The following is a 25,144-nucleotide window of genomic DNA, read 5'->3' on the forward strand; positions in this document are numbered from 1 at the left end:
CATATTTTCATTTGCAACTTTAAATCAATGTGTGTGAATGTTCAGTTCTTAAAACCTACTTGCAAGCCAGAGAAAGTCTTCAAGAGCTATTGCACTGCAGTTTGGAATTTCAATTATTTGACCCATTTCTTTCTCTTGTGCCTTTACTTTTTGCCATCACTGTGTGAAAATATGGCCTTCAAAACATCTACACATACTTGGGTTACAAGAGCACATTTTAATGATCTGAGAGTTTGCAATTTGAGAAATTCCCCTGGAAGTACAGTGAGGAAACCCTTCCAGACTTCTACTCAGCTGTATGAAGCGATCACATACAGATAAAATGAACAGTAGCTCCATTGCATCCATTTCAAGAAGCAGGATGGTAGGATCTCCTTCATGTGAGGAAGTAAATTGGTTGATGTAGCTGAATTTAAGTACACAGAAACAAAACTACTTCCTCTGCCAAGAGCTCAGAGCATGCAAGCAAGATGAGCTGAGCTGTTTGAAGGTGCTCTGTTGTGTATCAGATCTGTGTACATCAAGATAGCAGATATGCTGAAGTCAACATGGTTGCAACATGCAGAAAATATTTGGTCTTCAAGAGTCAGTGTTTCCTCAGGTCTGTCTTGGCATCTTTTTGATGACCTGGTCAGTGATGTTTAGAGTGTTACACAGCACACCAATACTGCTGAGATACAGAATAGCCACAACAGTGTTTTGGTATTGTAACTTGCATCAGGGCACATCAAATCTTGTCCAAATCTTTAAAAAGACTGTTCTTAAGCAGCTGAAATTCTTGCTGGAGGAGATGACTGACTGCAGTTTGTTGCACCCTCAGGTGAGTTTTTCTGCTGTCACAGTGAGAATCTCCAAGTTTTCTGGTTGAAGACCCAATGGTCCAACAGAGCAGCTCTTGTTGACTGCTGAGGTTTTTCATTATTGCGATTAAATATCAATGGACAAGATTCTTCAGAAAGGTTGTGTTTACAGTTGCAAAAAACAGAACTTGAGAATTTCTAAGGGAAATGACAAAACATACAGTGTACAGGGGCCTTCTACGAGAAAGTAAAGGCCAAGTCCTTTGCTGCTCAGACCTGCAGTCTGCTAGGGTTCAAGCAACCCTGGTGGCATAGCTGAGAGCACTCTTCTGTTCACTTTTTATGATTTAGGACTCTTCAAATCCAGTTCCCCAGACAGCTGAGTTTAGGTGTTTTGGTTTTTTTAGTTATTTAAGAGTTGGACTTGATGATCCTTGTGAGTCCCCTCCAATTCAGAATATTCTGTGACTCTGTGTCCCAGGACTGATGGACTCATCCCATGATGTGATGGGGAGCATCCACAAACGATTGTAGATTTCTTCATAGATCTTGTTGGAGAGGTCTTCTCTGTATCAACATTCCCAGCATCAGATTTCTTTGCAGTCTTTCACAGGCAGCTCTGTGGTCTCTAGAGAGAAGGGAATTGTGGGGATTTCCACTGTAGTGCTGAGAAAAAAAAGAGCCTAGGATCAGCAGTTGGGTAAAGGTACACCGAGTTTATGTTCCTGTTTTGGGTCTGACCTGAGGGTGCCTAGTAGGTGATAGTTTGGTTTGTAATCCAGTTGCAGCTGCTGTCCGATTGACGAGAAGCCTGTACGTTAGTACACTTGAGCCTTCTGCTATTTCAACATGAAGTTATGCTTGCATCAAAAAACTTAGACATGGAAACCTCTACCCCTTAGCCATGGTTTGAATTGTAACTCCAAATTCAGGTCCTATTCATAATTCTGAAGTCTTTCTTCCATTTTAAGTTACTTTTGTCACAATTTTCAGGTCAAGACATTAGAGAAAACATGCTTCTTGGCTTACTGGTTTGGGCCTTCTGTTACTGAAGTTTCTGAGGTAGATGATAAAGGACATGATTACATGATCCAAGTCTTGGGAGCCTGAACATCCAATAAATCACATCAGTATTTGCCTTGCCCCTGGAGATATTGCATTAACTTCACCTAATGTTCCCTTTATTTTATAAAACATACTGTTGGCTAACTCCAGTAGGCAGCCAAGCTCCTTGCAGCCACTCACATGCTCCCCAACAGCAGGATGGGAGAATCATAGAAGCAGAAAAGGGAAAGTGGGAAAACTCATGCATTGAGATACAGTTTTATAGGTAAAGCAAAAGCTGTGAGCACAAGCAAGGGCATTCAACTTTTTATTCTGCAATTCAAAAGTTTTGCTGTATGCTCCATTTTCACTCTGGAGCTTGTACCCTGTGGTTTCAACAGTCAGTTCAGTTTTCAGAGAGAACTTGTGTGGTGTTTATTTTCTTTAGGTTAAAAAAAGTTCAGTAACTCAGAGATGGTATCTAAGGTTTCTCTCATCTGCCACAAACCACAGTCTGCAAGCATACTCACCATTTTGCCAAAATTCTGTTCTTCACCTAAAAATACATCTAAGCAGAAACTTATCTTCAGATCTCAATTTCTTGCATTTTTTTGTGTAATGCCGTTTGAGGGTTTGTTTGGTTTGGGTTTTTTATAACATTTATTATCTTTGTTCCCATTGCTCACAGGAAGGAGATGCACACAATACATAAACTAAATATACTTTTTATTAGCAAGGCTCTTAAAATACAGTCTTGCATTCAGCAGCTTAGCTGATGAAAACAGTTTAAAGCAGATTGAATTACTCCATGTACCACTAAAACGAAGGATGGATGCTGTATCCCTGCAGGAACAACATGCTTAGTTTTCAGCTTACTCACAGTAGTTTCAGCTGACTTCCCATCTTTCCCACACAGCTGGGGAAGCCACTGCCTTTTTATGGCAAGACTACCAAGATATTCCCACGGTTGACTGATTTCTATTTCTGTCCATTCATATCTGTGAGTCTGCCCCTTTTTCTCCTACCTGTAGTCCCCACAGGGGGGCTGGTGCAGCAGGGCTGGTCTCTTGAGGATCATTGCGCAAGTTCCTATATGTGGAATGTGTTTGCTTCAGTTTCCTCCATCCACTGACCACCCCATCAACTTCCTCTAAAGTGCTAGGCACCCCTCATTACCTTCACTCCCAATGTGTCTGAGAGGCTTTGTTCCACATGTTAATTCCTGAGACAGTAGCTGAAGCTTCTGCTATAGACCTACCTCCAACCCTCTTCCACCTCTTTCTCCAGTCCATATTCTACAAGTGATTTCTCAGTCCTTATTTTTCCTGTCTTTCTCCCTCTCTCTTAAAACTGGAGGGAGTTTTGTGCCTTCTTCACCTGCTCTGTTCCACTTCTTGTATTGATCCTTAGTCACATTTGGCCACACCTGGTGTTTGATTCACAAATTTCGATTGTGTTCTGGTTGTTGTGGTATCTCCTTAGAACTCAAGCCAAGTGTGGTAAAACATGAACCATATTCCTTACCATTATTCCTCCTCTTCCTCTTAAAATCTTTGACAGCCATCACCACATTCCAGTGAGACAGTTACAAAAAATGCTACACAATATCAGATCTCCTTAACTAGCAACTTTCCCTGCCACTTCCTTTAGCACTCTGCCCATACCACTCTGCTACAACCTTGACTGCTGGAATCTCTGTCATTGGCTACAGCAATGAATGCCTCTTCCTCCCCAGTTTGTTCTTTCCTTTGACTTACCAGTTCCCCACTTCTCAAAACCAAAATAATTGAATTCTAGGTGAAACTGTTTTAATATTTTGCGTGTTCAGTCCACCATCAGTTTTCACACATGAAGATAAAACAAGCTTGGCATGCAAACCTCAGGAGTGTTTGTTGTCTAATCAAAGCTGAGATTTTGCTCACAAGTTGCTTGCTGCTGACAGCAAAAGTTCTGTACACATTTACATTGCTCATCTTAGGAAAAAATAAAATAGTATAACCCAAGCATACTCCAGCAAAAGCAGAAAACTGAAGCACTGACACACACAGAAATGACTTTTACATAGTATTTCCAAGCCCAGATGCATTGTATGTGAACATACATATAGGTAAATGAATATAAGCCTTTATCTAATTTAGAACTGGAATTCCACAACCAGCATACCAGGACTAACAGAGAAACAGGCAAAATCAGGGTATTAACTTTGTAAATTGTGCCAGGGAGATGTAAGGTAGCAGGATTAGTTCATGAACAGCAATAACTTGATGTTCACATAGAAGCTGGTCTAGCATCCAAACTGGTGAAAAATGAACCATTTCCCTATCCTCTGAGTATCCCTTGGAACTGTATCAGACTTCTTTCATCTTGTCTCTAGCTTTGTCTTTGTAGACAACTATTTTTTTCTTTATATACCTAGTTAAAAAAGAACCTAAAAATGCCAGGATGCTGTAATATTCTGTGAATATATACCAAACCTAGCTGTTACTTTTCTTTATGCTGGCATGTAAGTCTAGAGAGGGTGTCCAGAAACATGAAGCTTAGTTTATTGAACATGAATTTTAGTTTATTGAAGCATCCACTGTAGGCAGTGTAGGCTGGTACTTACACAATGCCAGTGATCTCAGAATAAAGAGATGGGGGAGGAAAGTGCAAATTAGAATTTAGTCTCCAGAACAAGTAATTTCCTGGTTTTGATGACTACTGAGGACCACTAAGTTTTAAGAGTTGGCTTAATATGCCCTGAAAATACAAAATTATTAGTTATAAAATGAGCTAATATGCAGACAGGTATAATGTGAACTCAAGTTCAAGGTTTGCTTGAGATTAAATGTTCTAGTGTCTACAAAGACAAAGCTATCTCTACAACAGTGCTTAGCTTCACTGTGACTACTAAATTATACTATAAATTATTTTCCCCCCATAATCGTTGTTCCTTACACCAAATTCATCCTTGACTGCACAATTCCTTGTGTAATTCAGGCTTCAGAAATTAAGTGAAACACCTAAGTGTAACATACTCCCCAAAATACACTCTTTTGCAGAAAAAGAGCTGTTTATAATTCAACATTCTCACTTCAAATTTTTACCCCTAATGCCACCAAAGCCTTCCCTTCTCTGTCAAGGATGTTTTAATTTCCATTGTTTCTGCTAAACAGAATCAATTATTATGGTTATTTCAAACAAAGCATGACTTTTCTTTCAGGTTGGGCAAGGGGAAATGGTGGAAGTACAAAAAGCTGTCACATCAGTTGAGTGCTCCCAACTTGCTCTCACCTTAAAATAGGAATGGAAAATGATGACAGAATATTCTTATTGTAAGACTCTAAAATATACTCTAAATTAAAATATAACAGTATAAACCTTTTTTTGTTCCATTTTTTTGTTCCGTAACTTACTTAGAATTAAATCATTACTACATGGACAATAGTGAATTGAGTTTAGGGCATATGTGTTTTACCTCTTGCTGTTCAGAAATGTTTGGGAGCACTGTACAGCCCAGATCCTGTTATTACATGAAGATAGCTGCTTGCTTTCTCAGAGGGTAGAAAATATGGTAGCAGAGCAACAAAGCCCTATCTCTTGGCACACCACCTTACTGATCAGTCCTACAGCTCAGTGAGCAAATACAATTGCTTCTAGTCTGTTGCATTTCAGTGCACTTCAGTTAATAGCCAGTTAAACACATATGGCAACATGTTGGATGACCAGCTGCAGTGCAGAGCTCGGCAGTCACAGTACACAGATCCTGACCCAAGAGGATGGGACACCACCAGCCTGTCAAAGCTGCGTGGACACACCTCAGCACCCCTATGTCTGCAGTTCATATTGCACAGGTTCTTTGCAGCTTTCCTCCCATCATTCCTCACTCGTCATTCTTGTCATCAGTAAATACTCACTAGCAGTTTGCAAATTTCTGCTCTTTCTCAAGAGCAGCTGGCCTAAAAATGGCCTTTTCTTTCAACTGGATATGCAGCTCGGGCCTATCTCTTAAGTTTGGGTCTTAATCCTCCAGGCTTTGCATAAGTACTCTGCATTTCTAGCTCTAACCTTTTCACAGTTCTTGAGCTGCTAGAGAAAGAAGTTACAGCCACCTCCTCCAACAAAAGTGCTGAGGACTAGGGACTGACTAGGGACCTAGGGCTGTGGGATGCATTCCATGCATTCACTGGCAAGCCCAGGCTGCTAGTCCAAAGCAATGCATTTTCCTGAGAGAGAGAAAAATTCTGGTGTTATTGTCACCACTCTCTGGATTACTTGCAAAAAGGATTTCTGCGTTTACTCATCCGAGTTAAACTTAGCCTTACACCTTTCTGGAAAATGTTTTAAGCAGAATTCAATCAAAAGAGGCACCAGAAAGGAGGAAGACTGTTAAGGAAATCTACTATGACAAATCTTAGTCCCAGTTCAACAGCTGGATACTACTTAAAATAATCTTAGCAATAATTTAATTTTCAAACACAGTCACAGCATTAAGAACCAAATCCAAATGTAAGAGATGTTTTTCCACTAACCTATTAGCAAATACACAGTATGTGTTATGTAAGACAGCTTCACAAATTCTCTAAATTCAAATTAAATTATATTCTTCCTGTCTGTATTTTATTAATAAAGCTTAAGTAGGAAGCATCCTTTTAAAATCCATGACGTTTAAAAGCTTATCTTTCTCACTGAAAGAAGAGCTGAAAGAAGCAATCTCCCTTCTGGGAACTATTAAAACACAGAAGAAGTTCAAATGTTTGTGGTGGTTTTTTTAAATCGGAGAAACAAGGTGTTTCCCCAAAAGACAACACCTCAGCGCCAACATCCAATTCACAATAAATGCAGCGCTTTAGGTAAAACTATCTTAAGGCAAAGCTTGAATTTTTGCATCTCTTAGTCCCTCAAAATACCAAAGAGGAGAGAGACACAGATTTTTCTCAAAATAAGAAACATAAAAGTGAGAAAGTCCAGCTACAATTTTAAATCTAGCAATTCCTAGAAGAAAGAGGATGATCTTTTGGTAAAGCTTTGGTTGAAAAAAGTATCTTTATAATGGCTTAATAAACACGAACACTGAGAAAATTTCTCTGCCCACTTAAGCAGTCTCACATGCAACTTTCTATCTCAAAAATCCTAAGATTGATAAAAAGAAAAAGGCAATTAAACCTCAAGGTGCCATAAGACTGCAGTGAAAGACAATAATCTGTAATAATAAGTCACAGATCTCTGCTACAAATTTGCCACTACTACATACACAGCTTGTTCGCAGCTGCAGCTAGAAATCCAGCTGTTTGAAGCTTTCTTCCCCTTTTTGCAAAATAATTCTTCAAGTAAATTCTTCCTTTGTTTTGCTGGCATTTTACATGTCTCATGACAAATGAAAAAGCAGTAACGTCACAGTATGTTGTATTTGGATATTTACATTGACACAAAACTGAAGGAATTTAATCACAGTGCAGGTGTAGTCCCAATAACTGCAATAAAGTTCTATAATCAAGTACTTTGCACTTGTAACCAATTCTCAGTTAAAATTACTAGATATCACAGGTTCAGGTTTATATATATACAGTTTCTGCCAAAGAAGGCAAATTATAGAATCTCAATTGACTTGAGATAAGCCTAGAATTGAGTAATTGAATAAGTCTAGAATTTAGCATAATTAAAACCAGCTCAAATATCAGTAAAAAAAAATTTCATAACTAGTATTGACAATGTATGATTAAAGCCAACCATGTGGGCAATGCAGAAATTGATGGAAATGTTCCTTTGTTTGTGTTTATTTTAATGCTATTAAGTGGCTCTAAACTAAAATTGTTATTAGTAGCGTCATGTCATAAATTGCTTTGGACTTCACTGAAAGTAAGTAATTTTAATCCTTACACACTGCACCTTCAATTTCTACGTCCAAAGCCTGAGTAACTTACTCAGATGCGTAAGGGCCTGCAGTAGCCACAGAACTCTGTAATTCAGCAGGCACAGAAAGCAGGCATGAATTGAATACAGGTATATATAAATTATGAAAGTTAAGACAGCTGGGAAACCAGCAAGCACTAGCAGTTTCACAAAGCCTAAGCCTAATTTCCTTTCTTAAATCTGTCCAGGCTCTAATATGAAGATTTTTAATCATGCAAACACAATACCTTAAACTAACATGACATTCTTTAACACAAAAAAGTCTCAAACAAAAAAACCCATCTATTCCATCACATTGGACCTGAATTAAAACATTTAGTAATAAATCAGTTGAACCCAAGCACTTTTGTCTATTGAGAGTTCTGGAAGTTCACTTTTCTAACTAGTTGTTGCTTAACCTCACTATAGTTGAGTGTGTTTAGATAAACTAAATACTCTAAAACCCAGCAAATGAAATCTAGGTCTTACATAATGGAGCAGAAGGGTGAAACTTGGATTCAGAGGTAGGTACAAGTTGTCTTTGTCTTTCATGAGAAGCTCTAAGATTTAAAGAAACTATGGCACGTTTGTTTTGAGTTTGGTTTATTTTTTAGCTGGCTGTGAGATAATGACCTTTTTTTAAGTTTCAAAAACTGCAGGATAAAATATTTCACAATTATGTGCTGCTTTATAAAAAAAAAGAAAAAAACAATCCTTGGTCAAACAGGAGATGAGAATATCTATCACCCAGCCCACCTTCATCAGCCAAGTGATCCCCTTCAGTCTTCCTGAGCTAGGAAGCAAAAAAATCTTTAGTTTTCTCATGTACTTAACTCTTGATAGTACACTAGATATTCACTATATTGACACTGTAATAAGAGCACTTACATCAGTACTTTATTATTGTTTATGTTAATGCGTATTCTCAGAAATGTACATATCACTGTAGGGGAACATGTCATGGTAGTCTTTGTGCACTCACCAACTCTAGGCATAGTGTGAAGAAACATTAATGGATTGTGTCAAATCATTGTTAAAGATTAAATGGGAATGCTTATTCTTTTATTCCAATTATCAGGATAACTTAAAACTATTGAGGAATACTTGCTTACAGAAAGCGTTCTTACAATAGAAACCATTTTACTAAGTGCTCATTCCAAGTATTACTGTAGCAAATAAATAGAATCCTTGTTTTGAGCAGAAGGCTCCAAATTTGCTTTGGGACCAAGAATCACCTTGTACTAAGCAAGCTTTCTGCTTTTAGAAGTTACTTTAATTTCATAGTAAAGAGTGCTTTTGTCACATTGGACACTAAAATATAAAGCCACTCTGGTAGGCATTGCTTTTCCCAAGGAAATCTGCTCTTGTAGCTGAGCAGGAGATGACAGGCAGGTCAATATAAGTTAGTCTAGTCTCATTTTCTGTTTATCTGGAAGTAATTCCAGTTGAAATAAGTTGAAATAGCAGATCAAGTTTTTCTATTTTGAAAGGGTGAAGTATTGTAGTATCAGCATCCTTTACCAAGCAATACAAGCGCAGGTTACTTGTACACGACAGAAATGTGACTGCTATCAACTTTCGCTGCCAGTGACTGTTCTGTTAGACTACATCTGTAATCCTGGATGTGATTTCTAATGTCTCATTTATGGTACCCCATCACCTCCTCCATCCCCACTTTCAATCAATTCATGTTTCTTCTTTTGTCTTATTGCCAAGCATCGTGCAATGCCCAGTGCACCTCCTTTTAAAAACCGTACAAAGTTGTCTCCCACCAGAGGACCTAGAGCAAAGAGGTTGGCTTCTTTAGTGCATTCATAAGTATATGGATCAATCTCTATAGGATTCCCCTTGCATGTGATGGGCTGATTAGAGTGACGACCTATGCTATGTCCTTGGTCCTTTAAAAAGAAAAGATTTGGGTGAGAACCTATCAGAACTAAGGCTACAGAAAACTTCAAAATTTTCTTCAGTCCAGAGGCACTCTGAAGAACACATTTCATTTCAGGCTTGAAGGAAAGTACGTTGTGTTCAGGGAAACTAGTGTAAGCAGAATGTTGAGTAGAGTCCACAGTATGGGACTGAGTACACATCATATGATAGACCTTATGGTATTCAGGGTAAAGTTTTTTAGGTAACTGTTTGAAAATTAGGCTTGTATCAGTAACTCTTCTACGAAACACATGGATTACTGGGATGTTGTTGTTATAGGCACAGAGTACTGCATCAGCTGCTGTAAGTCCAGCACCCACAATTAACACAGGGTCTGCCTTCCCACGTAACTTTCCTTTGCTGATTGCAGCTCCGAAGTCAGACATGGAATGGAGGACAAAAGGAAAGTCTTCTCCTTCAACTTGTAATCGGCCAGGAGAATCAAAGGTTCCTGTGGCAAGAGCCACATTCTCAGCAAAGAGGCAGAAGGGCACATGAGAACCATCTGTTGCTTGCTGATAACCTCTGACTTCCCAGTTTCTCTTAATAAGTGATTTCTGTCCATCTTCCATTTCCAAATGCTGTGTTGAAATATCTTCATTTCGTTGACTTCTACCTTCATCATCCTTTCCTCGGTAAAGTCTGGACACTGATGTTATGTAAACATTGTCTCTGAAATTCTTTTGGAGGCCCATGACTTTAACATAGTGTTTATAATAACAAGCTATTTCCTCTGGCATTACTCGATCACTCTTTATATTTCTGAAACAAAATTGAATGGTTCCAGTTAATATACAGACCTTATTGGTAATCTGAATATCATATATGACATGCCACAAGACAAGTCAAATTTACGAGGATTAAATCTGCTCAGTGTAACTGACACTGAGTTCAGTATCTTTAAATGCATTCGATTTATTTGTTCTCTTGATTCCTGTTACACAACATAAGGTAGTGGGTTTTTATACAGTTATAAGTCTTTATACAATGTAAAGTGCTATGGTGATTAACAAATCAGGTATAACAAAGCTCTGCAGCATCATGGTAGCTCCATATGGAAATGTTTTACAAAGACAGTTTAACATCACAACTATTAACAATACAATACTGGCTAAACCTGTACTCAGTGAGAATACACTTACTTAGGATGTAATTAGTAAAATATCATAGTTAAATGCTAATTTTGAAACTGCGTTCAATATCTTACTGGAGCCAGGTATTTTTCATTAGTTCGCAAAAGCCCTCTGCTTTGTTAAGTTCACTAAGTATCAAATGAAGTAGTTCCATATCACATGAATGCGTAAAGCAAGTATGGCTCAGAGTGTTACTGCAACAATACAAACAGGATTGTGATGTTGAAGTGTTCAATAAAAAACATTTTTGCACTGCAACCCCAGTATTACATCTATGCTTTTCTCACGTTTATTGCATTCTCATTTATAAAAAAATAAGCTGACGGTATAATTATTTGGAACAAGTGCATGAATTTTGATGCTTCTTTAGAAGTCAGCTCTAGGAAGAAGGCAAAATAAACAACAGTGAACATCAGGATTATCACTGAATTACACTTAAAATCTTATGAATAAGTACTCATTCTCATAGTCTAACAGGATAATAGCATATGTACTTTTAAATGCTCAGGTTACTACTGTGAAAATCCTCATGAGGTATTTATTGAAGAGGATAACGTGACAGTGTGACACCTCCTACAAAGAAACTTAGGAAACTACATGACCAGAAATTTTCACTAACATCAATTCTTTTAAATATGTTTGTTTAATTGTAGTATAACAGGTCAGCATTTCTGGTTTTAGCACTGTCAAAAACTATAAAATAAAACAAATTAGCTTCTGATAATAAGCAGCTTATGGGATTTCAATTAGTAAGGAGGCAAGATTACTTGGTTATCTAAGAAAACAATTAAAGAACAAAGGTACAGTTTCTTCACTGTAAGTGGTGTCCTGAAATGAGTAACAGTCTGCCCTTAAAGACATATGCCTAAGTAATTCTACTTCCTTTCCCATACATGGTACTAGAAAAATTTCTTTTATTTTGATAGAACAAAGTCAGAAAAATTAAAATTTTAGAAAAACCTTACATAGAGTGTTCCTAGGTTCATTTGCTGACACAGACCTTTATGAACTAATAGTATAACTGAAGTAAATTTTCTTCTAATTTTTTTCAAGAAACTTACTACCAGAAAATAACATTGTGAAATACTGAATTTTGCTCTTAAAATTAAAATTCATACATAACAACATTTCAGATGTTGTTCAGCTTTGCCTGTAAAAGCAAATACTGAAATGTACAACTTCCTGAATTACAAGAAAGCCAGCGTCCATAGCAACTTGTTGCATCTGTGTTGAAAGAGGAACTTGCAATACTTCTGTAGATTTGAAATTCCTTCCTCCATCTTCCCTCAACTCTGATCAGAACTGCTTTCAGTAACAGTGCCTCTTTGTGAAATGCTGCTAGTATGTATGCTTTTGGTGCACTCACAAGCAATTACTCTGCCTGACCATTGTCCAGTCTTTTTCCATCAGAGTACACACCACCAAAAGAATTTCCAGTGCCATCAGGCAATTTAACAAACAAAACAAGAAGCCCTCCTGTGAACAGTGAAGTTTGAATATTTTCCAGTTCTTCAAATAATGTTATCTGGATTTTTATAGCAATTAGGATTCCCAAACAGATTAAGCAATATCCCTACCTGCGTTTGCTAGCTGCCCATTCCTTAAAGCTGAGGCCAGGCAATTCCATCCAGTCTCCAAAACTGATGGTTAGCATAGAGCCTTCCATAGACTGTAGTGAAAAAATGAAGATGCATGACCAGATACATTTCAAATGCATATAGTTATGTAAAAAACAAAAAAGTTCTTCTCACCATATACTCATTTAGAGCAATAAAATACTAGAACACAACAGAAGACCAGGACATTACATGAAGCATTGATGAACTACTTCTGTGTTACAGTTACATACTGTTTGAATGAGCAACTACATGAGCTAATAGAGAAGAAAGTGAAGAGATGGCATGTGAAAGGGAAACTAAAAGCAAGTTATTTAAAATACAAAAGAGGAAGAAAAACATGAAACCAGAAGCATATAAAGACATCAAGATTTTATATAAAATCATCTGGGAACAATGCAGACAAGAGAATAAAGGTTAGAGAAAATACTCTTTATTATAATTTTATAATTCAATAAATTTAAACTAGTAAAAAACCATAATAATATAAGACAGCAGTCATATGCCCAAATAAAGGACAGTTTTTTCCTTCCTTTCTTATTTCTGCAACATATTTGGGCTTTGGTAAACAAGCAGTTGAAACTACAACTGGCATTACCATCTAAAGCAGAGAGTAAAAGATAGTAAAAAAAAAAATTAGATAGTAAAAAAAATCCCAAACCACAAAGTTATCAAGTTACCTCAGAAGCAATATGAAATTTTTACTCACATGCCAAGCCCCACCAGGTGGTCCTTTACCAAGCACTATATGGGGAATATAATTATGTTGTTCCAGCTTCCAGTGCAGAACAGGTGGGTAGTCATACCCAAAGTCAGCATCGGGATGAAGCAACGTATCAAAAAGTACTGCAACCGGGTTTGAGGAGCGTCCTTCGAGGCCTTCAGACAGGTACTCCAGATCCTGAAGTATGAAAAAAATGTGACATGTTCATGCAACTTTTACTCTTCTTCATGCTGTTCTGGCATACAGAAGTTGAATTGAAACAGAAAGCACAATTAATCCAAGTTGCATTTTAAGTAGAGATAAGTATTTAATGTAGAGATTCAATCAAAACACTTTTCAGGAATAACTGCTATTATTCAGTTCTTCTGTAACTCTGAATAATACATTTCACTCATTTAAAAATTACATATTAATAAACCAGTAATACTGGGGCAAGTCAGTATTTGAAATTCTTTGTAGAACAAGAAGTAATGGACAAATATTAAAGAGATCAGAGCAACTTAGTAACATATATATATATACACCAGATTGCTTTTAACAAAGAACTGCTAAAATTTTTAGGAGCCCCATTTTGACAAAGCAAAATTGGAATCTAAAAACATTAAGTTTTAAATATCAAGTAGAAAAGGCTCCTTTGACAGCTCTTAGCTAGTTCCAACACTAACTTTGCTATATTTTGAAATAATCAAGGTATTATAAGTATTATTTTTAAACATTAAAACTAGGATTATTTTAGGAAGCAGGCAATGTTGAGAAAAATTTCTAGAACTTTATAAAATGTTCACATTTCAGTATCTATTAACAAGCCATGTTCTAAAAAATTAATTATGCAATAGCAAATACTTGAAGAGAGAATAGAGATTTGAAGAAAGAATTGGCCATAAGGCCAATTTTTGCTGACAAAGATGGGACAGTTTAGCTTCCTAATTAGGCAAAATATCAGGGGGTCAGGGGAAGATGAAGTACATGAAACATCTGTAGCCAAAAGCTTAGGCAACTTACTCTCCTGCCAAAAAAAAAAAGACCTTGAGACTTAATGTAAACGTTACATGCAAACAGCACAGCACTGAAACAAAAACACCCTCCAAAATCCAAAGCCAAACAAACCCCTACTTACCTCCTACAAACACAAATCCATGTTTGTATTTCAAATAAATTAGTCACAAAGGAGTCAATACAGTTAGTGACAGCATTGTCAGTATCCATCAGGAGTACAGTGAAATGAGTAGAAAACAATGATAATACGACAAGTGGAGTGAAAAACATTGGAGAAGATTTAACTATTATCAAAACAGGCAGAAAAACTGAATGTATACAAGGGTAACAAATACAGAACAAGAGCAACTGTAAGTACAAGACAAACACTGAAGGACGCATACTGTTCCTAAAGGAAAAATACATTGTATTAACAGAGGATATATGTCCCTAATATTACTAAAACTGAAATCTTAATGAGAATTGGAGTATTTGGGAAGATTTTAATTTGAACTATGTATATTTGAAGTGTGCTAGCAGCACGTGTTCTTTGGTGACAGTGCCCAAAAATCCCAGGACGTGAAAGGTGGAATTCCTGCATCAGCTACTCACTGACCAAGTGGTAACGTTAGACACTCCTGTCAAGCAGTACGAACACAACAAAGGGCAGACTGTAAAACCAAAAAACACCACAAGAAACACCCACATGCCACAGGTTTGGATCTAATAGTCATGAGTTGATTCTATTTCAATTAGCAGAATAACAAAATACCTTACTAATGCATTACAAATGTGACTAGGTAAGTAGGCTGATTCTTCATGATGCAATCTGCAGAATGTTTTTGGATAATCCATTCTTTTCATCTGCAGTTCTCTACATATAATTTGTTACAAGCCACTGAGGAAGGTATATACTGCTCATTATTTTACAAGTAGGAAAAAAAGAGGCCAAGAGATAAAAGTTTTTTGAGGCCACACAGTTACTGAGCTTTACTGTGGTCTAACACTTTGTGGAGTGAGAATATTAAGCCTTTTCTTGTCTATGGCACTACTTAATAAAGTTGCAAAAGCATTTCAAACAGGGTCATTAAAGAAAGCCCACTGTTTCATAACCCTGCTTGCAGTAGGAAAAGAGCCAGACAAGATGGCAACCAAAGCTTACTTGATCAACAATAGAAAGATGTCGAGCTTCTTCTAATTTCGTATGTAGAATGGGGTTTGGGTGTATAGCTTCAGGAGACAAATATGGCCTGTATCCAGAGAGCAGATAAGAAAGACAAATTCCTGAAGGTCCATTTCCTATTAAAGAAAGAAGTTACTGCTTTAGTAAAAATTTCAATAATATACAGTTTGTAAGTCACAAAATATACAGCAACAAAATAACACTGAATAGTATAAAGCCACACTGTCCTGAGCTAAAGCATCTTATAAACCCTGCAGTAAAACAAAGCCTTACATAGGACTGTCCTCCAAGTGAACAGAGCAAAATCTTTTCCAGATAACAAAGAACCTTTGTATGACTGTTTACATCACAAAACAAAATGCATATAAAGGAGTTCCATAATTTAGTACGTCAAATGCATTATTCTTGTGTGAAAATGGCCCAATGGATAGTGGTCTGCCTGTCAATCACAGTGATATCTAAATATTATTGCCATCTTACAACTGTATTCCCACAGGCACTGTACAATACAGAGCAGAAAGACAATTCAGAGCATATGCTCTTCAGGTCTGCCCATTAAACGAAAGGAAGAAAGAGACAAGCAGAAAGATGAAGACTGGAAGTCAGATGAGAAGTTACAGACATGGCAAAACAGCAACATAAAAGCTAAGTGAAGACAGATACAGTCGATAAGTGGTAAAGTACAAGAAACTCATGTAAGACCACATTCATCATTCAGCAATAATATCAAGTCAAACATCTTTATCCTCTTTGTAGCATTTTATAATCTGTACCGTGCATTGCTGCAATTTTAATAGATACTTATTTTTAAAATGTTACTAAGCCATAAAACAGATAGGACCAAAACATTACCATAAAGTAAACATCTCTATTTATTTGTCTAGTATTAGACAAAGTAGGGGACCATATTTATCACATGCAAATACAGCAGGAACACTCATGTTGCAAAGTCAGATATCGAAAGCTATGCAAAACAAAAATCAGGAAAGTACATGCTATGATAGAGAATTTTAATATTTGAATACGTATTGTTAATTCCAGTTCCTCTTCCTCATTAACTGAATGAAAAGCACAGTGTTCTCCTAATGAGGCACTCATCAGTGTTTTGTCTTTGTTTGCCTTCTAGAGTGGCACTCAAGGTATTTAGCACACACTATGCAAATTCTGGGCTTAAGTGACTAATTTATTCATGCTTTTTGTACTCCTTGTCGGACATTAGCTCTTACTTCCAACCACTTCAGCTCTTGATGTCAAGAGTTCACATGTCATTTCCTGTTCCCCAACACCTTTGCACACACTATTTTCATCACCTGCTAAAAACCTCACTTCTTTAATGCCTGTGTCTTCTGCCTTTTATGATTCCTCAGTTCCTAAATCCCCCATCAGTTTGCTGAGACCCTGTTCATTCTCTTCATACCTTGGATCTCTTTTTCCTCCTCCACCAGCCTACACTCATCTGGTCTCAGTGGCAGAATATCCCGTAGTTTATTACAGTGCAGTGCACACAGACTGGTCACAGCCATGGCCTAGGGAAAATCAAGCAGGCTCACTACAGATGAGTTCTTCAGAGGCTAAGACTGTTAAGTTACAAGAAATCTTCCATAAGCATGTTTTCTGCAAAGGCCTAGAACCCAAGTGAGCATGTCAGAGTGCACAGTGGCTCCTATCAAACAATTTAGTTTTTGTATCCAAACATGAAGCCAAAAATAAAAGCACTGGAGTGCCTGTTTACTGCAAAGGCCATAAAGCACTGGAAAAAGACTGTCTAGGAAAGCTGTCGATTTCCATCATTGGATACTATAAGATAATTAAATCAAAAGTCTGTAATAGAAGGTTTAAATATTGGTGATCCTGCCTATATTATTTTCCAAACCACTTCAATTTTTATTTTGCTATTTACACAAAAGCCAATAAAGAATCTAAACACAGTGAAAAAGGTCTTGCTTATGCTCACACTGTTCTGCCCTCCCACAAAAAGATCTGCTGGATATGCTTCAGTTCAGGAATTTAAAGCTTACAGCTGATGCAAGCCCCTCTTGTCACCCACTTGCCACACGAGATGGAAGTGAGAGAACCTCAGCAATACAGTGAAACCATCCATAACAAAATCATATGAAATTATGAACACACTGTAATCACACAAATAGTCCAGAAGCATTCCCACAACTGAGTAAATTCTTAACTGTTTTTAGAATTATAAACTTGTGCATAGTAAAGAATTTTCTATCTTTTTACAAGCGCATAGCTAGCTTTTTTTTTCCTACTGGGGCATAAACAAAGCTAGTCAACAATTGAAAACTGTGTTCCATATCCAAGCATGTAATGCTAAAGATTATTCCTACAGGAGAAGACTAAAAAGAACCAAACAGATAAAAAAGGTTGCAAAAACAAAGGCTGACAAAAGACAAGGAAATTATTGAGGGTGGGATTATGTTAAGGTGAATTACTGTCACTGAGCTCCCTAGCAACTTCCGTGGGACCATCCAGAGAGCTGATCCAAACCTAGTTCCTATTCTTTGAGCAGACTGAGTCCAAGATAGAGAAATTTCCTTGAGGATATGCTGTCAAGAACACAAAAAATAAAAGGTTCAGCTGCAAGGTCTGCAATTAGACTTGCTATGGTTTTCTCAGAAAATCCTTTGGGAAAACAAAAAAAATCTTTTTGAAATGAGAAATTCACAACCAAGGAGTTAGTTCTTAATTTACACACAGTGCTTCCAATAACAGCTCTGATTGCAGCTGAGCAGTATTACTATTATACAAACTTCAGATACACAGTCAATACACTCCAAAACTCCATGGCCCTGTTCATTTACGAAGCTTCTCCTGATCAACAGCAAACTATAGCGCAATCATCTTTACATTATGTGTCTAAATTTAAAGCTAATAATCAACTTTAGTATCGTAACAGTTTGTTATTTGGATGAAAAGTGACAACACTGTGTTTACACAGTAATGACCAAAACTGCAGAAGATGAAAGTGTTTATAGAACATGCTCCAAACTTAGAGCTCCAGCATGAAATTCTTCAATCCCAACTCATTCAAAAGGAATGGACCATTTCTTCCTGAGTGACAGGTACTGCACAGAAGTTATTAAACCACTACACAGTGTGTCTGCATATGGGGGGCATGACAACTCTATTTTCATTCTCTTCTACTACATTATCAAATCATTTTTACATCCCTGTGAAAGCTCTTTGGTGAGACAATGAATTAGTGATAATAGGCTGCCAATGGAGAAGATCAGCTTGCAAAGTGGTTCAAATATATCTGTGAAAAAGCATTGGGGCAATATATTTGTTTTTCAAGAAGAAATAGTCAAGGCAGCTGTGTTTGGTGTCAGCACCTTGCAAGGCACTCTAGACAAAACAAATGTTAAGCACAGGTATTTGCATAAAGCAGATTTGCAAACCTAAACAGTGAAAACTGAGTCATTAACCATATGGCAAACCTATACTAAGGTTGACAAAATGCCAGGAAACCGCTGCTCTTCAACTATGATGCAGAACTTATCAAGTGATTCACGTCTGTCACATCCACTTAAGTATATTACATGAGCACTATTTTAAGCTATCATGAAGAGAGCTTTGAGAACAGGCATTGTACAAACATCAGTCTTTCAAAGTTGTGGAAACTTACTGTGAACACGATTATGCTGAAATATCAATCCCCACAATCTCTGCTTGTTTGCAGGTCCTTGCTCTAGTCCCAACAGCTTTGGACTAGATTACTGAAAACCTTCTTTACTCCAGATCTTTTCTTTATCCCCTCATGAAGTCATGGTGATAAGGAGCTAGTGACCAGCTGTTGCTGAAAAACCTTGGTCCAATACACATCACCCTGGCACCCTGAATTAAGCTATGTACTTGTGGAGCCTGCTCCCTCTGCTATCCTGTTATTCAGCAACATTTTACAAGTACTAGCCTTTAAGTGTTTAATCAATACTACAATTCATTGTTTTAAACTGGCTGAGTTGACTCGGACTCATTTTGGAAAAGACGGGGAAATACTTAGACATTAGTGATTGATAAAACAGAGAAAAAGACAATTAATGAGAGGGTAGCACCTGACTAACACACAGCACACACTTCACATTATGCTTTTCACTGTCCCATGACCCCAAAAATTTCTAGCAGTGTACCATCAACAACCTCCATGCATCCTGAAGTAGATATATCACATTAATCAAACCCTAGAATCAGTACAGTTCTTCCATTAAGACTTCCATATCTGCTGCCAAAGAACACAGCTCATCTTGTCAAAGCACAATTTGAATTCAAATATACTCCCACAAGTCCCTTAATATAATTTTATGCTATTGTTGTTAATCACAACAACTGTATTACTCTAACAAACATCTTCACTGTAAGGATGCTCAGTATTACTTATTTAATGACAAATTATTGCATGCAGCAGGTCTATAAAGGCAATGGCAGTGACAGAGAATCTTTAAAAAAAGTGAAAAAAACTCACCTATTATTACTACAGGCAGAGTAAGCAGAGAGTCTCCAGGCAGAACAGTTTCTTCAATTAAAGGCATTCTTTTAATCTTCCTCCCAAGGCTGTCACCAAAATACTGGACAAAGGAATTCAAAAGCTGTCCTTCGGTTTCAGTGCTGCTGTACGTTCTAATTAAAAAGAACAGATGGGAGAAAACTAAAATGAAACAGTGCATTGTTGTCAGAACAGTCGCTTCAAAAATAAAGTTGCTTTTGATGTTGTACTTCAAGAGCTATGAAACTGGCAAAATCAAGACCAAAACAGATATGTTTCACCCAATCTACAAAATTTTACTCTTCAGCACAGCTTTTCTAACAGAAGATTTTTTAAAAGTCCACTTTCTGCTACCAAGTCTGCAGAAGGATAACAAAAAGGCACAGATGGCTCTGCAGAAATGCATATTTCTAATCGCAGTTTATACAAAGCCAAAGTATAACCACAAGCATTATTTTGATCCCCCACAGAGTAGAACTCATTCCTCATTATCCTTATCAAAGCAGGAGATACACACTGCCTAGCCAATTAACAACATTAAGGCCAGCCAAAGCCAGAAGGAGCTGCTAAGGTATTCGTGTCTCTTCCTGCTGGCTGAGCAGCACACAGGACTTCGCCTCAACAAATTTCCATTCGCCTCAACAAATTTCCATTCGGGGAGAAGTAATCCTGGTTAAAGCTGGTGGTGGTGTGAAGATGGATCTTTGTGAAGCGATCCCTTTAAGGCCTAGACACAACCCATCCTACCACTGTTAAAAGAAAAGCCTTTGCAAAACGAATTGCCATCCAGTCAGGTCAGCTCCTGCACAGCAGACTGCTTTCATCCCTAGCCATTTTCCTAGATTTGTCAGTTCTTTCTCTGAGCAACATCTACTTGGGTTTCCCTCATAACTCTTCACCATCTAAACGTGCTTCTAGACTTCGAAGACTCATTTTATACTGTTTTCTGTTTAATTATTTAGGAGTCTTTTCCGAATCCTTTCCAGGACATTGAAGCAGAACACACTATCAGTTTAGGTAGAAAGGCAGAGGCAAATTAAAAACAGTTAAGTCTTCCAAATAAAGGCAACAAATTTTAAATTAAAAATACCCGAACCAACAGTTCTAAACATTTTTTTCTTTACAAACAATTTTAATTATTAACAACAAATAAAAGTACTCATCTATTTCCTAAGAATTTGCATATCTTAAAGTTATTTTAATGTTTCAGGAATTATTTTCTACACAGGACCAAAATCACAAGACAATGATCTAATTCCCATGGCCTTCAAGAAGCCACGTAGACTCCATACTGCCTCGACCCCCATGGCACTGTAGGTTCTGTTTCCTCAACGGGGAAGTCTGAAGTAAACTAGAGACAGAGCCGGACAGTAACAGCAGCACTAGTACACTGCGCAATACAGCTCTCTGATGGCCATGTCTTTGTTAAAAAGAGCGGGGAGCTATTCTAAGGTTGCATTTATTTTGGAAAGTACTTGGTAGATATCTGTATTCCCTGCAGTACAACAAAAAAAGTTTGCAAAGTATGTGCTTACTGTTTGAGTACAGCTGCACATTAGCTCTTGAAGACGCCTAACACACAAACAGCATGAGTTAGATGAGGATGAGAAGATGGCAGAGAGAGGATATCTAATTATCATACTGATTTTTTCACTTCCACTTTTAGATAGGCATAGGTAGAATATTTTACTTTCCATCCCTTGTTTAGAGTTAACTCAGGCAACAGTACCTGAAAGACAGGCTTAAAGGAAGCATGCACGTTTTAGTGTGGTTTTATCATACTTGCTGTGCCAGACGGAACATAAAACCAAAAGAAACACATCAAAACCTCTTTTATGGTTATATGCACAATACTGTAGGCTACAAAAGAATCTTTTAACAATAAAAATGTTGCTTCTGTGTAGCTCAGTGCATCACAAACTACCAAACTGGTAATTTTGCATAGAAACATCCTCATACAACTTGTAGTTTATCAGTTATGGTGCATACAAAGGACTGTTGTCAGGAGCATGTTCTTCCTTTGCAAGAACATCATATCAGAACCCAGCAAGATCTTAAGTTAGGGGCCACTATCTTCCTAACCTCTGAACAACCCTGAAAGCCACCAAGCACCAGAAATTTTAATCTTGATAAACTCATGGTAGACAGCTTTGCAGTGGTGGGGATTGGGTACAATTATCTATAGCTCTAGTCCTGCAGAGATGCAATTGGGCACAAGATGAGTCACTTCCAACGCTAGTGCTCAGTTTATCTTATGCTGGTCACACCAAATAACCTCGAGAATTACATTCTGTCAATTGCCTAGATTCTAAACATGTGTAAACGTGAATCCTTTTTTTTTCAATGTGAAAAAACCTTTAAGAGGAAAATCACAGCATACATATAACAGTTTTTCTCCCATTTGAAAAAGGTAATAATAATTATTTAATAATACCTACTAATTAGCTGCAGGTTATTGAAATAAGTGGTGCCATTTTCAGGTAGCAGTTTTGAAGGATCCTAGAATCCCCTACGTACTTTTAGAGAAAATAAAAAGAAAAAAAAAAGGAAAAAAAAAAGAAAGAAGCGGACTGTGATGGGCGGTTAACAGAAAAACTCGTTATATAAACGGAATTTGAATTTGGTCTCGAGCTGACACTTCGGGAAGCGAATTAATTTCACGCCGTCAGATGGCTGGTTTTTTCCCGGTGCCCGGGCGGCGCGGTGCCATCAGGGCCGGCATCCCCGGCCGTGCAGCGCTGCGACGCCCGCGGCGACCGTGCGCCCCGGGAGGCGCGGGCAGCCCCCGGCCCGGCTGCGCCCGGCGCTGCCCAAGGTCACGGTGCACCCGCCCGGGCCCCGCCGCCGCCATCCCCTCCCGCGGCGGAGGGGCCGTGCGGGGCCGGGCAGCGCAGCAGCCCTGCGGAGGCCGCGGCATCGCTCCCCGCCCGCCCCGTGCCCGTTCCGCTTCTCTGCGATCGCCCCGACCCACCGCCCGCTCCCTGCCGCTGCCTCACCTGAAGTGACCGGCCAGGGAGCAGCGGCAGCACCACACGGGCATGGGGAGCGCCGGCGGGGCCCAGCGATGAGGCTGCGGGGGGACAGCGCGCCCCGGGTCCCGCTCCTCCGCCTCCTGCAGCTGCAGCAGCCGCCGCCGCCGCCGCCGCCGCCGCCACAGTGGGGCCCGCGCGGCGCCGTCCCCCCGCCCCGCTCACAGGCGGCAGCGGGTCACACGCGGGAGGAGGAGCCGCCGCCAGTACCGGGAGGGAGGGAGGGAGGGAGGAGGGACGAGCTGGCTGAGGAGACGAGAGGATGGGAGAGCGCCGCTTTCTCCTCCCGGCCTCGCCGCGGCTCCGCGCGCCCGCTCTCCTCAGCAGGATGCGAGATGCGCCGCCTCCCCCCGGGAAGGCGGGGAGGGACGGGAGCCCCGGCCTGGCGCGGTGGAAGGAGGAATGGGAAGGCGAAGCAGCTGCGGGAGACACTTCCTTGGGCCGGGGAGGAGGCTGCGGTTCCTGAGGCGACTTAAACCGACCTGCGGTGGCCAGTTAAAAATTTTTGATGCACCTTTTGACTAACCTTTTGGCCTATTCGGGAACAATGCTTCATATATGATCAGTTAGTTGCTTTAAATTGTGTCTTCTTATAAATATTTTGCAGGTTTGCTTATTTGCGATAAAACATTCCTTACTTAGTCTCTCCCCGGTCATAGTGACTGCGGTTGGCAGGACCTCAGGAGGTCATCCCGTCCAACCCTCTGCCCAGGAGCGTGGCCACTTGGGTTTTGAGTATTTCCAAGGCTGGAGACTTCGTGATCTCCCTGAGCAGGACTCTCCTCACAATGAAATCGTGTTTCCTTATGTTCATGTGGAATTTCCTCTATTTCAGTTTGTGCCCATTAAGTCTCATCCTGTCCTAGAGAACCACTGAGTTCCCTGCCATCTTCTGATGAACTCTTCTTCATTCTCTCCCACCAAGTATTTATGCACATGGATTAAGAGCCCGCCAACCCTTCTCTTTCACTGTCTGAACAGTCCCAGCTTTCTCAGACTCTGCACATAGTAGTCAGCCTGCTATGTGAGAGACCCACTGGTTTGCTCTAAGTCTACCAAGCAATAAGGGTGAATGCCAATAAAATCTATTATTATTTGTTAAACAATTAGTCTTTCACTCAAGGTTAAACTTGACAATTAGAAATGTCTTCTCTGTGAATCTATTCCACAAATCCACAACAGCAGAATCTTAAAAGGCTATAGAGTTACTGTGTCTGAAGGTGGCTGTTGGTAGCTGACAGTCCAGTTCACCTCAAGGTTGTTCATTGAACAGACTGTCATGTCTGTAGTCAACAAATAATTACTGCTTAATAGTCCTGCTCTGGTTCCAGTAGAAAGGATGGCTATTTATTAGATATGTGCTCTATAAAAACTTAAGGGACAACACAGGAGCTGAGTTGTACCACTGAGGAAATACAGAATATTGACGTAAAATTTCTATTTTCAAAGGATGAAACAAATTCAGTTAAATACACTGTTCTTCAAGTATACCCGGCACCAGGTCTAGTATGTCTTTAGACAGAATTTAGAATCTGAAACTGCATTTAGCTTGCTCTGTCCCCCAAAATACTGCCTTCAATTCAGGAAACTCCATGAAAAATTTGTATGTTGATCAGATAACTCATGCTATTTGAATATTCATACTGTTTTATTAAATTGCGTTCTCCTTTACAATGAGTTATGGAAAACTACAAAACAAACTGAAAGGAAATCTAATTTTTTTTCCCACATAATATCTTGCTCATAGTCAGGACGGCCTCCTGCTGTCCACAAACCTCCAGGTCTGTGGACCTTACGCTTCAAGGAAACTAGCTATAATCAAGCAAAAGTTTTCCAGGTTCCACTAGCTATTTGGTGGCAGCGTCAGATGACACTGACTTAAAAATTAACATATTAAGGACATATTTGGCTTTTAGTACGACCTTCATTTCCTCCCATAAACAAATCTGGTTATCTGGAATATAACACACAACCTCAGCTATACTGGTACTATTATTAGTTTGTGCCCTTATCTTTGTGGACATAAACTTGAGAAGAAAAACAACCATACCTGTGTCCACACCTATGATCGGGACGTGTCTTTCCCCAGCATGCTTTTACATTTAAAACTGAAAAAGTTATACTGGACCTTAAGTTTGTGATATAAAAAGGGAGTTTGGGAAAAATACTAATGGGGCTTCTCTGAAAATTATATTCTGTGTAGATGTCCTGATTTACAATTAATTAAATGTTTCTCCCAGAAGCAAAATTTTCTGTTCCTTTTAATTCTAGCCTAGGTTTTTCAGTTGGGTTTGGGTTTTTTGGTTGGGTTTTATTTCAAATCCATGTCTCACAATAAAATATGT

General features: G+C 38.8%; 1 protein-coding gene across 4 annotated transcripts; it reads right to left on the minus strand.

Moving 5' to 3' along the window:
• Nucleotides 1-8,328: 8,328 nt before the first annotated feature.
• Nucleotides 8,329-22,899, minus strand: OSGIN2 (oxidative stress induced growth inhibitor family member 2). 4 transcript variants are annotated; one of them, XM_027681372.1, is made up of 6 exons: nt 22,767-22,899; nt 19,750-19,904; nt 15,255-15,391; nt 13,103-13,294; nt 12,355-12,446; nt 8,329-10,406 (listed from the first exon to the last, which is right to left on the minus strand). In XM_027681372.1, the coding sequence occupies exons 1-6, from the start codon at nt 22,808-22,810 to the stop codon at nt 9,359-9,361; spliced, it is 1,668 nt and encodes a 555-aa protein (XP_027537173.1). In that variant the 5' UTR covers nt 22,811-22,899; the 3' UTR covers nt 8,329-9,358. The 4 variants fall into 4 exon arrangements, with proteins under 4 accessions (XP_027537173.1, XP_027537327.1, XP_027537395.1 ...); XM_027681526.1 differs by lacking the exon at nt 22,767-22,899 and adding an exon at nt 22,209-22,453; XM_027681594.1 differs by lacking the exon at nt 22,767-22,899 and adding an exon at nt 22,205-22,453.
• Between the last annotated feature and the right edge of the window lie 2,245 nt (nt 22,900-25,144).

The sequence above is a fragment of the Neopelma chrysocephalum genome, unplaced genomic scaffold, assembly GCF_003984885.1.
Source record: "Neopelma chrysocephalum unplaced genomic scaffold, ASM398488v2 Primary Assembly neopelma1_22, whole genome shotgun sequence".
NCBI classification, from domain to species: domain Eukaryota; kingdom Metazoa; phylum Chordata; class Aves; order Passeriformes; family Pipridae; genus Neopelma; species Neopelma chrysocephalum.

What these genes read in the sequence shown, in the direction of transcription:
- OSGIN2 (XM_027681372.1), bottom strand. Translation starts at nt 22,810, where the DNA reads ATGCCCGTGTGGTGCTGCCGCTGCTCCCTGGCCGGTCACTTCAG. An exon ending in CACCTGGTGGGGCTTGGCAT is followed by an intron (nt 12,447 to 13,102) that starts GTGAGTAAAAAT and finishes TTTTCACTACAG; the next exon opens with TCTATGGAAGGCTCTATGCT. An exon ending in TGGGCAGCTAGCAAACGCAG is followed by an intron (nt 10,407 to 12,354) that starts GTAGGGATATTG and finishes ATTTTGTTTCAG; the next exon opens with AAATATAAAGAGTGATCGAG.